The sequence below is a fragment of the Dipteris shenzhenensis genome, chromosome 32 (assembly GCF_047967505.1).
Source record: "Dipteris shenzhenensis isolate YYH24624 ecotype China chromosome 32, Dip_SZ_1.0, whole genome shotgun sequence".
Classification (NCBI taxonomy): domain Eukaryota; kingdom Viridiplantae; phylum Streptophyta; class Polypodiopsida; order Gleicheniales; family Dipteridaceae; genus Dipteris; species Dipteris shenzhenensis.
The window spans coordinates 43,950,234-43,966,998 of NC_141627.1; the positions used below are offsets into that span (position 1 = coordinate 43,950,234).

Genomic DNA, 16,765 nt, shown 5'->3' on the forward strand with positions numbered 1-16,765 from the left:
TCTCTTGGCCACCGCCTGGTTTGTGTGTTCTTGCTGGTGCCGGTCTAGGGATTGCATCACTCAGCTCATTAGACCAATCATGAATTTTTTATGGAATGGACTTGATGGCATGGCAGATGTTGTAGCGAGGGTGGCCTGGGAAACCATTATTCTCCCTACTTGGGAAGGGGGCCTTAATATCATTGACCCGGACTTGCAGTGCAGGGCATTGCTTTGTAATGTGGTGGTGAGGGAACTCATGCCTGAGCAGGAACCTTGGAAGGATTTCTTTTTTGGACGCATTCAGGCTTGCACACCTACCTTAGGAGATGATTGGGTGGACAGCCCTCGCTGGATTTTTACTTCCGCCTCTCTCAGGTCTCCTACCTCTCCTCTCATGACTGCCATCCTCAAAGCTTGGGGGAGCTTCACGAATACTCTTCGAAGGGTTCCGCCCTCTACCCTTGAAGAGATTGATAGGCAGCCGATCATTTGGAATGATAGTATACTTGATGAGCATGGCAGACCTCTGGGCACTTCCCATTACATGCAGTGGTCTGGATGGGAGAGAGGCCCCCCCTACACAATAGGCACTTGGAAGGATTTTATCAGGCTACCAGAGAATCAGAGGCTATAGTCCGTGAGTCACCTCAGAGGGGTAGCACGCAGGATTCAGTAGATAGATGCAGCCATCCCGGTGGATTGGACAGTTGAGATGCCTATTACTTCCACCACTTGGATGGGAGCCTTTTCGAGGACAGCAGTTCCTCTACAGGTGATCACTCTTCGAAGTCTCGGGGAAGATGCTCTGGTCTTTGACGTTGGGGATGGAGGTACTCTCTAGATCCACGGATGATATTCTTCTAGAGGTTTCCTTTCAGCCTGTCAGGATTGCTGGTTTTGTGGACCATGGAGCGGGCTTGCAATGGTACTTAGACCACGACCCTCTGCTCTTGGCCTTGGGATCTTGGAGGTTGTGGTTATATGGAGGTGCACCTATCAAGTGCTTGCAGTGGGACCCAAGAGAGTGGGAGTGGATAGATCATGGGCACCGAGAGAGGGGGATTCCCTTCTTTTGTTTCACAGTTGGTAATGCCAGGAGATTTCAGCTGAGCAGTAGAGGTTGGATTCCCTCCAGAGCCCCCCATTGAGATAGCTTCTTCATCACCGCAGATTTGCGTAGGAATTTCTGAAGGAGGCTCTGGAAATCCCTCAAAAATAGAAAGATCACTCTTTTCTTTTGGCTTTCTATTCATGGAGGGATTGCAATGAACCTATGGAGATCACGATTTGGGGCTGATCCCACTTGCCCTCGCTGTCATTCTGCAGAGGAGTCAGTGCAACATTGCCTTTGGGACTGCAATCAAGCAAGAATTGTTTGGAAAGGAGTTGCTCGGATACTCAGCATTTTGCATACTTTCCCTTTCTTCATGACTTGGGGCTCTGTCGCATGGTTATCCCTTACTGGACCCCAGGTGTTTTATGAGGGTGAGCCTTCTTCTTGGGCACTCTCGATCCGCCGACAGGTGATAGAGCCCTGCTCTCTTCAAGATGTACCACATATTCCTTTCAGAGCTTCACATGTGTCAGTGGACACCTCTTGGGAGATTTTGGCTAGCATTTCCTCTTGGCACATTTGGAGAGCCAGATGCACAGAGGCCTTGGATGACACCTAGATACACCCATCACAAGTGTTCACGGGTATTTGGAGTGACACGGTTCACACTTTGATAGCAATATGGGCTAGCATGCAAGGCCCTTCACAGGCAGCCTCTTCTAGGAGGACTGTATTTCTTCGAGTTCTCCCTTCTTCTCGGAGGTTGCTACTGGATTGAGATGGCACTATCAGCCCCAAGTCTCTTTTTTGCCCAAAAAAAAAAATCTCACTCCATCTTGTGTACACAAGTGTTACATCTAGAGAATAGACAGCCATGTGGACAACCAACAGAATTAATTATGCTCTCACAAGAACGATACAAAATACCCTGCTCAAAGCATGCCACAAGAACAACTTGCTGCTGCTCAACCTTGCACCAAAACAGAGGGCTTCACCCACAGTCCTACTGCTGTTCACCTTCCTTCAGATACGTGGCCCAACAATGGCCTGTAGTGTCCTCCAAAAGGATCTCCAAGGTAGGACTGAATGCTGCTCCAAGAGGCCTGCATATGCTCTTCTCCTCTCCTATGCCCTCCTTGATGCTGTCCTTCCTTGTGAAGATCTGCACCCAGGAAGGTACTTGCACAACTGGACATCCACAGTAGGGGGCCCTTATACAGGGCTGGACAGCCCCTTGATCTGGTCGATGAGATCTATTGACTGGCCAACTAGATCCCTGCAGCAGCCGACCAGAAGCAGGCCGGCCATGCCCTGATTCTGCCCAACCTGTCTGTATGGTCGGCCGTACAGAGCTGTACAGCCGCCATTCCAGCCTACTGCTGCTGTCTGCTGACTGTTGCAGACCCAACTGGCCCTTGGCCTCTGCCGACTGCTGCTGCCTATAAGCAGTCCTTTGGCAGCCCTTGTTGCTGCCTCTTCCCCTGGCCCTGCAGCACACAAAGCAGCCTGCATGCTGCACATGTGGCAGCCCTCTGACATGGCCTCATGTGCTGCCCATGTCGCAGCCTTGCATACTTCCTGCATGGCATCCACTCCTCCTCCTCTTTCTCTCTCTGTTCAGCCCCCGTGTCTTCCTCTTCTTGGCCCGCCTTGCCTCCCTCAGAGCCCTTTTCCTACAGCAAGTCATCCTCCACCACGTCGTCCTCATTTGGGGGCTCAAAAATGGGGAGGCGACTGTCAACATGGATCTAGCCCAATACAAGGGCTGTCATGCGGACTGCTTACATGGGCAGTCACATGTCTGTCTGTAGTGGCAAGAAGAGCTGCCATGTGCTGCAGCATAAGAGAAAAGATGTGCAACGATATGGCCCATATGCTGCCTGCATGGCAGCCACTCCTCTCTCTCTCTCTCTCCATCTAGCCCCAGTGTCTTCCTCTTTCTCCGCCCGCATGGCCTCCCTCAGAGGCGTTTTCCTACAGCAAGTCATCCTCCCCCATGTCCTCCTCGTCTGGGATCTCGGAGGTGGGAGGTGACTGTCAACATGGATGTAGCCCAATACAAGGTATGCCATGTGGATTGCTTACATGGGCAATCAAATGGGCTGTCTGTAGCAGCAAGAAGAGCTGCCATGTGCTGCAGCATAAGAGAAAAGAAGATGTATAAGTATGGCTAGCAGATAAGCAGCGGGAGTGACAAATGATATGGCCACATGGGCAAAGCAGACAAGCCAACAACAGTGGCAAGATACAGGCCTGGTTTGGAGCAGGATGGAGCCAGCAGAAGGGTCCAGAAAGTGGCTGGAATACGCCTTAGATAGGGACTGGTCTCGTCAGCCAACCATCAGGTCGGCCAGACAAAATAACCACAGTCTGGGGGATCAGCACACCCACAAACCAGTCAACGATTTAAGGTACCATGCAGACAGCTAATAGGCTGGCACATGGGCTGTCTGTCACAGAAAAGTGAGCTGCCATGTGGGCAGCATAGGCTGCAGCATAACAGAGCAGAAGATGCACAAGAATGGCTGGCACATATGAACAGTAGTGGCAAAGAATATGGCCACGGCTGGAATGGGTCTTAAATAGGGCCTAGTCTGGTCAGCCAGATGGGCACACCCACAAACCAGTCAACGATTTTAGAAACCAGAGGGTCTGTTAGAAAGGCTCATTGGCCAGCAAATGGGGGGGACAGACTGAGGTTCCCTCCCTTTAATACAAAGGGCTGTTGAGCCCATGCCAATGAGGCTTGCAGAGGCCACTGACACTCCACAACGGAGCATGCAGCTGAGCAGGGTTTGGAAGTTATCTGAGGATCCAGGCTTAGGTGTTTTGGTAGCAAATCTGCTGGTCTATTGTCCTACCTCATATAACTGCCCCAACATATTTACAAAAGCACTTGTGAGAGGAAGCATTAGGACTCTGCATGGGGACAAGGCGGTTCATGTTCTGGACATTGAGAGAGGGCATCAGAAGTCAACACACCAACCCATGTGTGTCTAGATTTTAGTCACTGTACTATCCGTAAGAGCTCACATGGGGGGAACCAAAAAGATTAATAGGAACCCCAATTCTCTCGAAAGTGACTTTCATTAACTAGCCATGCATGAAAAAGGTGGAGAGGACCGAGGTGGAGAAGAAAGAAGCTTTATGGTATCCTTGCCTTAATATCTATGTTCAATACATATGAAGAGGAGCTGCACGCTTAAGGCTCTTGAAGGAGAAGATCAACATCTCCCACACAGCCATTCTATTTTTCCCAGTATAAACAGATCTTATTGAGTAAAAAATAACTAAAGAGAGAGCAACAAGCAACAAAAGGCTGGATGACAGCAGTAAATATTAGAAATCACTGACATAAAGGGAATGCATAAATTGAAACCAGAAGAGTGAATCTCGAATACATGCACAAGTCTAAAGCTGAATTTATAGACAACAAATGCAGCAGCCACATCAAATACACTCTTCACAAGATGTTCACCATAAAGGAGGCTAGAGAGTGAAGAGAGTAGAGGGCCAAGGCCCCTCTAGAGAAGCGGCTACCCAGAAGGGCTAATGAGGGGACTATGGGATGTTCAATCGGCCCAGCCATCGAGAGCATCCCCTCCCATAGTCTCTAGCTTGATAGATGGCCTCGGCAATGTGAAAGGGGTGCAAAGCTTAGAGGGTGCCATTAGCTATGTTATTTTCCTTCATGGTCGTCATCCTGGCTAATCATCTTTGTGCAGCTAAAATTTGAATGAGAAGGATCTGCAAAAGCCTTTCTGATTCATCATCCAACAAGGAGAATCATCCGTGCTCATCCTGCAAGTGAGAAGATGGTAAAGAAATTCAAAAGCAAGAGGAAAAAGGCTATGGCAGGCCATATTACAGCCTGTAAGCAGTAAATATCTCGGTAACAAGGCCAAAAATGAGGCTGAAAGCAATAGCTGGCCATAGAGCAAGAGCAGGTCGTTGGAGAACAGCAATAACAAAGCTCTATGATGGTGGCATCTTTTCAGCAACAAAAGACTGCAGACAGATGGCTCATAGGCACTCCTCAAGGTTATAGCTGTCTAGAGAAGCATGTTCATGCAGCTAGTGCTGAAACGTGCCTTGACACAAATTCGTGCACATATGCACAAGCAAAGCTTTGCATTCCGTTTCTCTTGCATAGGTGCCAATGCATGCTAGTTGTATGGCCATGCACGCAATTTATTGTACTTGAATGCGGGTTTTAACAAATGCATTAACTACATGCAAACCAAAAATCCCAGTGCAAGCTTACACATCATCAATGCATGATGCATGCATCCACATGCAAGGTCACCATGCAGATATCCTTGCAAGCCAACTGTGAGCTCCACACTGCAATTAGGGTCCTTGCTTGTGCACGATCCAACGCTGCCTGACATGCCAATTCCAGCAACTTGACAGGAATTGCAATACAGGGGGAATCTGCCTTGAGTAACTAATGTTCATCTAAGAAAGCAAATCCATTCTTGCTTTTCCCCTAGCACCGGTTATATTATATGTCAACAACTCCACAAGCCATGAAATAAAGCGAAATTTTTAATTCAAGATGTGAGGTTGCCAGCATGAAGCACTTGCCCACGTACCATTCCCATATATAGCGGCAGTGTCAAACATTGTAATGCCAGACTCAATTGACTTGTTAAAGGCCGCTTCTGCTTCAGATTCCATGCTTTCAGGTTCATAACTCCAAACTTTCCTGAAGATTCAAAGTTTTTCAATCAAACGAGAATCAATCTCTTGAATAAAGCCCCGTACAATCAGCACACACCGATCAACACAACAGATGTTTATCATTATCTTGCGAGTTGAGACATTACTCTCTGAACAGACACAAAATTGTTGCTTACGCCATAGATTTTCACTAATATGGGGATGGCCGGCCTGAAAGCATAGTGAAGGCCACCTTTTTCAAAATAGGTGAACACACAAAATCATTGTGTGAGCAAAGCAATACGTCAGCAGACAACTTCTCGTCGAATGAAATGTCCGAGGCAGGATAAGCTCCATTTTACAAGTAGGTGATAGTTGAAGAGAGGAAAGAGTTGCTCATGATATTGTTCCCGTGCCAAACTAGAGTGTACCTAGTAGACAATTGAGCATATACAACTCGGCACAGCGCATTCAACATTCCACGAAGCTATCATTGAGGCAATAGACAGAATTGATATTCAACACTCCGTTCACTTTGCCAGCTCATTCCGCAGGGCCACGTAAAACTTGGTCGCAGTTTAAACATTTTCTTGACGGGAGAAGACGTCAGATGTTTCCTTCGATCAGAGGAGAGGATAGACGCATTTCACATTACGTAAGAGAAAAGAGCCATAGGCAGACGCACCTATCTCCCCAAGCCCAAGTGCCGACACCCATAACGTGCCCTCGAATAACATTAACGGTTGGCTGTGTGACGTTATGATCCAGACTTCGAGCCATGGCTGCTGAGCTCTAGAGCTATGTACTTTTTCCCCACCCCAACAGCTCGCGTATAGCTATTTATAAGCTTGCGTATAGCTCTTTATGTTCACATAAGGCCCTTTACACACCAAAGAGTGCCTGCCCATCGTAAGTGGGGGCAGCCAATCAAGGATGTTCCATTGGTGTGGATGGGCGCGCAAAAATTTGGGGGAGTCCAAAAGCTGAGTCAGCTGCCACCTCATGCCCATGATAAGAGATTTCTTGGGGAGGCAACTTTGGCTGCCCAAGTTTAGTAGAGGATCGTTCCCCATTAAATGCTCCATTTTTATAAGGATTCTTGCTTGGGCGGTGTGTAACACCCCTGCCCATTGAAGACTCTCCAAAGCTTTTCTTGGCTGCCCATAAGTTGGGCACCTCTGGGGCACCCTTTGGCTATGTGTAACCACCCTAAGAGTGCATTCCCATAGGCATTCCCAGCATTGACATGGCAATCTTCTTATCTTTCTTATTCTTGTCTTATCTTACTTCTTCTTATCTTATCTTTATCTTACTTCTTATATTATCTTACCATCTGATCTTATCTTACTTCTTATCTTACTATATATTAAGGAGGGAGGAGGCCCACTTGGTGCCACCTGTCATCAAAGTGAAGCTTCCACATATCATCGAGTGGAGGAGGGAGAGGGATGGCAAAGCAAAGGACAGATTGCACGACTTACATGACGATGACTCGTGGCAAAGGCAAAAGGGCAAAGCAAGGAGCAGACTACGCGAGCAGAGGGCAGACAGACATCGTAGACTGCGCGGTTGAGGTGAAGTGGCATAAGTTACGGAGCCCACGGGGGATCGCTTGAGTTGGCCCATGCTGAGGTGGCGGAGGTGGGGCAACTACAAGTGCAATTAACCATAGTGCGGGTCCTCGATGAGGACAGCATACATTGGTAAAAATAGGGCATCGGTGTGCCACATATGCAGATGCAGCACGAGAGTCAAAAAGGTGGTGAGCAGGCGGATTTATGGGGGAATAGCCATGTGGCGGCATGCTATAGGACTGCCAGGGCTCAGGGCATCACATTGCCACATGGCACTAGAGCATTCGGCACCGTAAGGAACAAGGGGCCATGGGCTAGGGGGGAGAGAGAGAGAGAGAGAAAGAGAGAGAGAGAGAGAGAGAGAGACACACACACACACGGAGAAAAGTAGAGAAGAGAGAGAGAGAGAGAGAGACTATCACATGTATATATATAGATAGAGAGAGAGAGCGAGAGAGAGAGAGGGGAGAGAGAGTGAGAGCACAGAGAGAGACACTGGGACAAAGAGAGAGAGAGAGAGAGAGAGCGTAGAGAGAGACACTGAGAGAGAGAGAGAGGGAGGGAGGGAGGGAGAGAGAGAGAGGGGCAGTAGAGATACACACACACACACAGAGGAAAGAGAGAGAGAGAGAGAGAGAGAGAGGGCAATAGAGAAGAGAGAGAAGAAAGAGAGAGAGAGAGAGAGAGAGAGAGAGAGAGATTCATGCTCCTACCTCGGAATAAGTGTTTAAGAGTCTGGCCACTGATGTGGGAAAAACTATGGCTAGGTTACATAGCATAATCTCAACAAAGGAAAGCACAAGCTCGACATCCATTTTGTTCATTGATTGGAGAGTGAACCTTACACCTTTAAATATCATGGAAGTATGTGGTAGATTAACACATGGAAGATTAACGGAGGAGAGAGAGACGGAGAGAGAAAGAGAGAGAGAGAGAGAGAGAGAGAGAGAGAGAGATTTAATATTATATATAAGATATTTATCTATATTTTTTCATTTCATCTTTAGTTTTTTTTTGTGTTAAATAAATATTCTTTAATTTTAATTTCTTTTTGGGAGCTTGAGAGAGGAGGGAGAGAGAGAGGTTATGTTTATGTGTGTGTGTGTGCGCACGCACGCGTGTGTGTGTGTGTGTGAAATACTTTTTTAATACTTTGTATTTAATTTTGATTTTTCTTTTTGGAGGTCAGAGAGAGAGAGAGAGAGAGAGAGAGAGAGAGAGAGAGACCTAAGGTGGCACATGGCACTCGAAGGGCGGTGCAATATGGCATTGCTCATTGAGGGATGGATGTGTTGGCTCTCTCTAAACTCACTTTGCTAAGTCGAAGTGGAAAGGGTAAGCACAAGATGAACATTCATTTCGTTCGTTCATTGGAGAGAGCAAACCTTACGTCTTTAAGTATCGTGGAAATATGTGATATGTGATCCATGTTGTTGTCTCTTTTGCTCCATAGCATTTTGATGCGAGTAGAAAGTGTGTCTGCCCTTTAAAGTAACAATCCATACCTTAAGGCTAGAAAGCCTAAACATGACACCTTCCAATATATAATCATTTCTTCTCTATCTTTATATTCCTTATTTGTGAGGTTGCACTAAAAGGGCAATGCCATGTGGCACCCATCCTTGCAGCCTCTCTTATGAAGGTAAAGAGCAACACCTACCACTATACAATCATCTCTTCTCTATATATTCCTTATTTGTAAGGTTGCACTCAACGCAAACGTGGGTGTGTGATGAAGAGAGAAATATCATATGTGGACTAAGAGAGAGAGTGTGTGTGAAAGATAGATAGATAGTAGATAGGGCGGGAGAGAGAGAGAGAGAGAGAGAGAGAGAGAGAGAGAGAGAGATTGTACATGTGTGCTCAAGTTAAAATACTAAGGCATAGAGTAAGCTGATCATAGAGCCAAGGCCAGCGACGCCTATGGTAGAGGGGGTTTTCAAGGTTAAGCTTGTACACAATAGCTTGTACACAATAGACAGAGCATTATAAGGTGACTTTGTATATCATTCCCAAATTTGGTAACAATGAAAAGTGCTCAATTGAATTAATAGTAGTTGTTGACTTGCTCAATAAATATGTGTACATCCTAAAGACAGTGTAGGAAGGGGATCGGCATCACCCAATTTGATTACATCTCCATGCCAAATATAGTCCTATATATTGGAGATACTAGTTAAGAATAGATAAATGTCATGAATGGCAATGGACAAGGTATAAATAATCCTCCCTTTTCCATTCCCCAATGTGTGTGTTTTGACATACAAAAGCAACATTATCTATTAAAATCTTTTACTAGGCATGAAAATACAAGATTGGAAGACACTTGATATGCTTGATGAAGGTTGTCCAATAAAGTTATAAGAAAAAATGCACAAATTTAAGGAGCTCCACTCACTTGCCTCCATCCACAAAAAGGATATGTCAGAAAAAGTTCCTCTTAATGTGGGACTGCAAGCTTCAATGCATTGCTCCACTTGTTATTGCAATAAGTACTAGTAAATTCTATAAACTTTAGTTGGTGGTGCATCATGTAGCACTTCTGCAATAGATTCATAGGCTTTGAGATGCTCCATAGTTTGTTACACTGTCTCTATAAAGGCTTTCCCATATTAATCCTTGTCTTATATGGCATGTAGACCTTTAAAACATAATATTACCTTAGTAGAAGACACTTCTTTTGTTTGGTGTGAAGTCTATTTATCACCTTTATAGGGCCGCTTATTTTCACAGGTTATATACTGAAATACTTATGATCGTGAAAATTTAATGAATGACATGTGCATGGCAATAAGTTAGTCTAATGTCATACACACATCTAGTACTTATAAAGCATGTGAAGAATCATATCTAGAAATAACTTGATATGTACATGTATCAAACTTTATGCGACCATTAAGAAACTCTTACCTATAAAGAAGACATAGTGCACAACCACCTCTCAACAAGTGATTAATCATAGTGATCCTAGATCAGTTGTTGTCAAGCTAAAGCCAATAAAGGAGTAATTTAACCTAAAAAACTCTTTGGTTGACTACCCTTGGACAACTATCCCAGGTGATAACCTCTTAGAAAGGTGGAATACATGATATTGTAACTACCCTAATCAAGGAGTTTCATATACGACAATAGAAGTAGAAGTAGCCGAATCTAGATCTTCTCCCTCCCTCCCTCGTATTGTGATGCTATGCCTTTATCTTAACAAAACAAGTATATGCATATGAGAAAGGTGCGTCATATTACATACAATATGTTGTAACTAGGGATATGCTAGTATACTAACCTGAGCATCACGAGGTCCCTCCAACTATGTACTAGTAGTTAGCCAAGTGGATATAAAGTAGTGGCTTTAGATTTCCTCCAAGTAGTGCTCACAAGTATCAACACCAACTCATAAGGCTTCATGGAAGGGAGACGACCTTCAATAGTTCTATTGATAGCCATGGAGCATGTTGGCGGATCTGGCGCATCCAAACCCAATAAATTTTGAGCCACAAACGGCTCAGGTTTGAAGTAGTCACCCAATCACCCAAATCGGCAAGGATAACACAAGAGCCATTTGGAGACAAAGGGAAGATTAAGAGAATCAACATATGCCTTGGTGCCATATGGGCCCAAGTGGTTTTAACAAAAGAGAGAGATAGAGATAGAGAGAGAGAGAGAGAGAGAGAGAGAGAGAGAGAGGTACAAGGAATAGGGTGGCCCTCCCTTCAAAATGTGACATGTATAAAAGGCCGAGTAGTTGAGTTTGGTCTTCATTGTGTAGTTGCAGCAGTTGGAATTCAAACTCTCATTCTCTCAACTCTTGTTCAGTCCTTGTTCATGAGTATGGTTATTTGCTTTCTCGGTGTGTTGCCTTGTGATTGCCACTCATTCCCTTACACTCCCCCTTTTCTCTCCCACCCCCTCCCCTCTCTTTTATTCCCTTATTGGTCATCGTCGTCTAGTACACAAAAGAATTACCGGGAAAAGTACGACAGTGGGGGTGACTCACGAATACGAACAATTGAAGAGCGACTTTACACTGCAGGCTACATTGCTGAGCTCCAAGTCCTGAATCATCTCATATTGGAGAGCACCATTATATGGTTTCTTGGGCTAATATCGGCATCACTCAGTGCTGGCCAAACGCCCCACCTTTTAGAACAGGATCCAACCAATCCATTTAAGCTCTAATTTACTGTACTTTTCAAACCCAATTCAAAACAAAACGACAATGACAAGATGACGACCTCTTCTGACTTCATTGTAAACTCTAGAGATAAACGCCAAAATTTTGTAGTGTATTCGCTCACTATCTCCCTATCAAATTGTCGTAGTTTCTCCGATTTAAACATTTGGTCCTCCTTATACTTAAGCGAGAGAAACGTTGTCTTTAATTCTTCCAAGGATTTAGACCACTCATTCATTGGATTACTTTCTGATTCGCATACGGACCACCAAAGTAACGCATCCTTCTCCAAATGTAGAGTAGCTAGTGCTAACTTCTCATCTTCCGTACGATCAAACTGTACAAAGTACAATTGGAAATGTCTAATCCAATCGAGGAGTTTCTTTGGATTCCTAGCCCCATCATACTTTGGAAACTCAAGCTGCTCCTTAGGATCAAACCTTCTTTTCTTAGTCTTTTCTAAAGGGTCTGCCTAATCCTCAAATAATTTCCTTTTTAAGGGCATTTCCCTTTGAATTGTGTCACTTATGACTATCGACAATCCTTGAAGGAATTCTTGGATTGCGTTGTCCAAGTAGTGTGGTGGTGATGGTGTCCTTGGTGGAGGTTCAGTAGGTGGCTGAGGGTTATCGGATGATGGATCAAATAAATTTTGGTAGATAGGGCTGTAAGGTGTTGTTCCCATGAGGTTTAATGTGAGTTTAGGAACGTTGTCAGGTGTGAATTCTTGATAATCTTCCATGTTTGGAAATACAAAGTGGAACTAATCAAGTTTTCAATTAAGCTTCATGATGAGCTAAGAGTGTGTGAAATAAATTTAAGTGTGATAGAAAGAGGAAGTTCAAAAAATAGAGGTACTTCCCCTCGCTCGTTTGATGAAGCGCCCACTCTATGATCTTTCGGTGCTTCTACGACCCTCGAAATGTACAAGGGTCCCTTCCCTTTCTCTTTCTCTTTCTCTTTCTCTTATTATTATTTTTTTGTTGAATAATAAATTTTAGAATGACCATGTAAGGGGGAAAAAGGGTGACAAAGGGTGGGATGAGAGTAAAAATAAAGGGGGAAATTTTAGCAATACTAGAGGAGGGAGTGTTGCAAGTGGGGGGGGGGGGGGTTTCGAATTGCAAGGGGAGGGGGGGGTTTCTTTTCGAAATGTAAGGGGGAAATAATCACAAAATGTAATAATGAGGGGGGGGTTTAATCAAGTAATGATGAAGGGGGGGGTTAATGCGGACTAGGGCAAGGGGGGGCAAAGGCAGCTGGCAGTAGAGGCTGCACCGTGGCGGAGGCAGCGGCGGTAGGTGGCAGCGGGCTAGAGGCGGCGACTGAACGAGGTACAGAGGGCAGAGGGGCGGTTTCCAAGGGCTACTGCCACACAACAGAGCAGCATGCCACGTGGCTAAGGCTGCAAGGGCTGTAAGGCAGCTCCGAGCGTGGGCCACGGCAGAGATTACAGTGCCGCATGCCATGCAAGCACTTGGCCGAGCCTTACACAAGGCACACGGGGCCTTACACAAGAGTCCTCGAGTCGAGGACTGCACCACGATGGGAGGGGGTAATTAATGAGGTGCGCGGGCTCCTTAAAAGCCTGAGATTGGCGGTGTAGGGCCCATCGCCCCTTTTCTTCCAATAGACTGATAGTCTACTTGTGTGCAGAAAGAAGGTAAGGATTTAATTTTAACTGAATTTCAGAGGGGAAAAAGAGAATGAAGCCCCCTGGTAATTTCTTCAACGATGACTTCTCGCTGACATCAGTGACTATTGCAACTTCCACATGGCAGGCTCTCACAATCAGAGGATCTTTGCTTTGATACCACTTGTCACGTTCTTCAATGCAGAAATGCACATGTGTGTAGATGATGCGTAAATTGAGAAGTATTGGCCCTCCAAATGGGGTGGAAGGAGTGCCCACGTGAGTGTGTTTTTGCTAGACTCTTCTCTACATGCTCCACACAAGCCACAAACCATATGCATGCAAATGCCCATACACACACACCATGAATGACACGAGAGGGTACAACCCTCATGCCTCTTGGAATCACATCCCTTGGGCATACCCCATTATTCTACCCTTAGCCTATGACTCTTTATGCCTACCATTGATTAATGCAATACCCATGCACAATGGTACCCTTTCCTAACCATCCTAGGACCTAATGCATACGTGCATATTTTATTATATTCAATTGGCCAATTTACAATGTTACAACCATAGGGTAATCACCAAATTCCCTAGAATGATCCACAAGGATCTAATACAAATAATCATATCGTGGCACTTGCCAGCCCATGCCAAGCCCACGTCAAGCTTGCCAATCTCTATTTGCAGGTTTTTGCTCAGCCCATGGCGGCCTGACGCCAATCTCTGCACAGCCTGCTAGATCTCTTCACCTCGCCATCTCAGCCTACGAATTTCAAAATTTGAAGCCTGACTATTGTCTTCTACCAACTCGACATCAGGACCTTCTTCAACTCGCAATTGTCTTCCAGCCCGAAGCCCACCGTTGGTACACGCTTTTCAGCACAGTCTGGCAGATCTAATCTATTCCAGGTGGATTCTTTCCATTCTATTTCTAAGGATTCTCTTTCATATTATTATTTGCTGCTCATTATCAAATTACAGCAAATGAAAGCCCCCTCCTTAAAGCATGAAAACCCCTGGTAATGCCCCAGTCCCTTCAAGGACACCTCAAGCATCATCTATCACACAATATCGTGTTCAGATTGCACAACCAGCCCATTTTGGAGCTTTTGCATCATGGGTCTTCTGTGTCACGTGCCCTTCCAGTGATTTGGACCACATCCTATACCTTCTGCATGAGGCACCTAAATTACATTACTTCCTCAGCACAGTCCAAGTTGTGTTTCATGAGACACGTAGATACCCAGAACCTGATATTCCTCACGAGTTTGCTGTCCATCTTTGGAGAGACTTTTACCCCTCAGCTTCAACATCTCCAGGGTACTCTCCACCTCCTTCAGCTCCCAAATATCCTCTTGCATAGGTTTTACCTTCCCCAAGACATATTTACACTCTGAAGGTACTCCTCCTGGATATCCTCCACTCCTGACAGCAGCTCCTTATCCCTTCTTAGATCCGTGGACTCTACAACCTACCCCTGTACTCTCACGAGCAGTAACACCCACTTCGGCATCACCAGTGGTATCTCAGATAGGACCTCCTTTGCCTCGCCTGCCCCCTCCAACATGAGCAACCTCAGGGAGCAACCCAGATCTTCTTTCAGGAATCGTATAAACTAGAGCGTAGGTTCGTGCTCTTCTCAAAGGGACCTCAGATATGTCGCAACGCTCGCATGAAGCCTCTCCGGAGATTAGCGACTCAAGTCCAAAAGAGACCCCTGAGGTCAACTTACAAGGCGAAGCACTACTTCAACTTCAAATATCCCAGCTTCAGGATAACATCTCCGACTTGGTCCAGAAAGTCCAACAACCCAGGATTCTCGCAGTACCACACATATAGAGGATGACGTGACGCCACCGGATGACTATGTGGACTCATTCCCACCACAGGTAGAAAACACTGAACTCCGTGTCCTCTACCACTTACTCCAAGCTTCCAAAACTAAAAGACTTGACATTAAACTTTCGCAAGCCTACACTGGTCAACGAAATCGCTGAACAGTTGACCAATGGCTCACAAAACTGCACATGTACTTTTTAGCCAGTAGCAACGCTTGTTACAAAGAGTAGATCCAAATCATTAGCTGCTAAACCCGATCTTGGTGGACAAAAAGCTAGCATGATCGCCAATGCCGTTAATACAGTATAACCCAGGTACAGGGCAATTGAAACAGGCCCATTGAGGCTTCGGAGATCCACCACCAAATAATTGACAGCATATAGGAAAACATAAAGGGCAGCAGAACCTGATGTAAAGAAGGATTTCCACCACCAATGCCAATCCTCCGAACGCAAATGAGTAGCATGAACATAACCTGCTGGCTGCTCCATAAATACCTCTTCTTGCAAATCACCATGCAAGAAGGCATTCTTTACATCCATCTGATGTAAAGACCATCCCTTTGATGCAGCCATAGCAATGGCTGCTCTTACGGTTGCCATCCTTGCAACCGGGCTGAAAGTTTCTTCATAATCAATGCCATATGACTGTGCATACCCCTTGACAACTAATCTTGCCTTGTATCTATTCACAGAACCATCTGCATTGTGCTTGATCTTATAAACCCACTTACAGCCAATTGCATTCTTGCCTTTAGGCAAAGGCACCAATTCCCATGTAGCATTAGCATCCAAGGCATCCATTTCTTCATCCATGGCTTTCTCCCATTTTTCATTTCCCATGGCTTGCTCAAAAGAAGTGGGTTCTGGTTCCTGTATCACTTTGACCATATAGGCATAGTGAATGGCTGTAAATCCATCATATTTTAGCCTATCCACAGGATACCTAACCCTGGTAGACCTGCACAAAATAGGCTCACTTCCAGGTGCTCTCAAAACATCCCTTGTCTATTGACCTCACTGAAGGCGAAAAGATTGCCTTGGTAGCCTCCCTTCTCAAGGATATAGGTTTCCTATGGTGGCAACGACGCTTAAAGGATGACAAAAGTGTGTTAACTTGGGAACGTTTTGAACACGTGCTCCATAAGCAGTTCATACCTGCCAATGCGGACTTATAAGCACGTTCAAAACTCCGACAGTTGGAGCAAACGGGCTCCTTGTCTTTACATCTCTTAGTTCACCACATTGGCGCTGGAGATCGATGGTTTAACTTATGATGATTGCCTTCATGCTTTCATCTCAGGCCTAAATCCCTCGTTACGCATTGATGTCCTCAAAGCAAACATCACCACCACAGCTGGTGCTATTGCTTACGCAGAGCGCATTACCGATTTCCAAAACACAGGGAAGCAGAGTTTTAATAGAACACAGAAAGCTACTATGGCCAAAGGTGCTCGCCCTCAAGATAATCCCAAATTAAAAAAAAACTCGGGTAATCAAGGTCAGCGACAGTCTCAAGATCCCCACGTCTCAGAAATCATACGCTAGATCCCAACAGAAGCACTCCTCTAAGGATCGCGCCTCTTCCTCTTCACAAAGTCACGACCGTCATCACCAACAGAAAGGTGCGGCTACTAGCAAGAAAAACAACTCCAGCACAAAAGGACTTTGTACCATCTGTACGGGCGACCATAGATGGTTCGATTGTCCCAAGCGACCAAAGAAAAATTCCAATATGGAACCTAGCACTTCCCAAACAGAAGATGCTACCCCCGCACAAGACAAGAAAGGAAAAGCTGTTCGAATAGCAAATACCATCCACATGAGCCTTGCCAGCAACCC

The 16,765-nt window shown here is 45.5% G+C and overlaps 1 protein-coding gene across 1 annotated transcript in view; it reads right to left on the minus strand.

Annotated features, from left to right (window-relative positions):
• The window catches only part of LOC147880810 (putative oxidoreductase At1g06690, chloroplastic), a 118,537-nt gene extending 112,051 nt beyond the window's left edge, over window positions 1-6,486 (minus strand). Inside the window, exons 1-2 of the mRNA XM_087370668.1 lie at window positions 6,384-6,486; window positions 5,632-5,744 (exon numbers count right to left, since the gene is read on the minus strand). Of these exons, the coding sequence (XP_087226794.1) occupies window positions 5,632-5,744; window positions 6,384-6,478 (208 nt within the window). The 5' untranslated portion in view covers window positions 6,479-6,486. The remainder of the gene's footprint in view (window positions 1-5,631; window positions 5,745-6,383) is intronic.
• Between the last annotated feature and the right edge of the window lie 10,279 nt (window positions 6,487-16,765).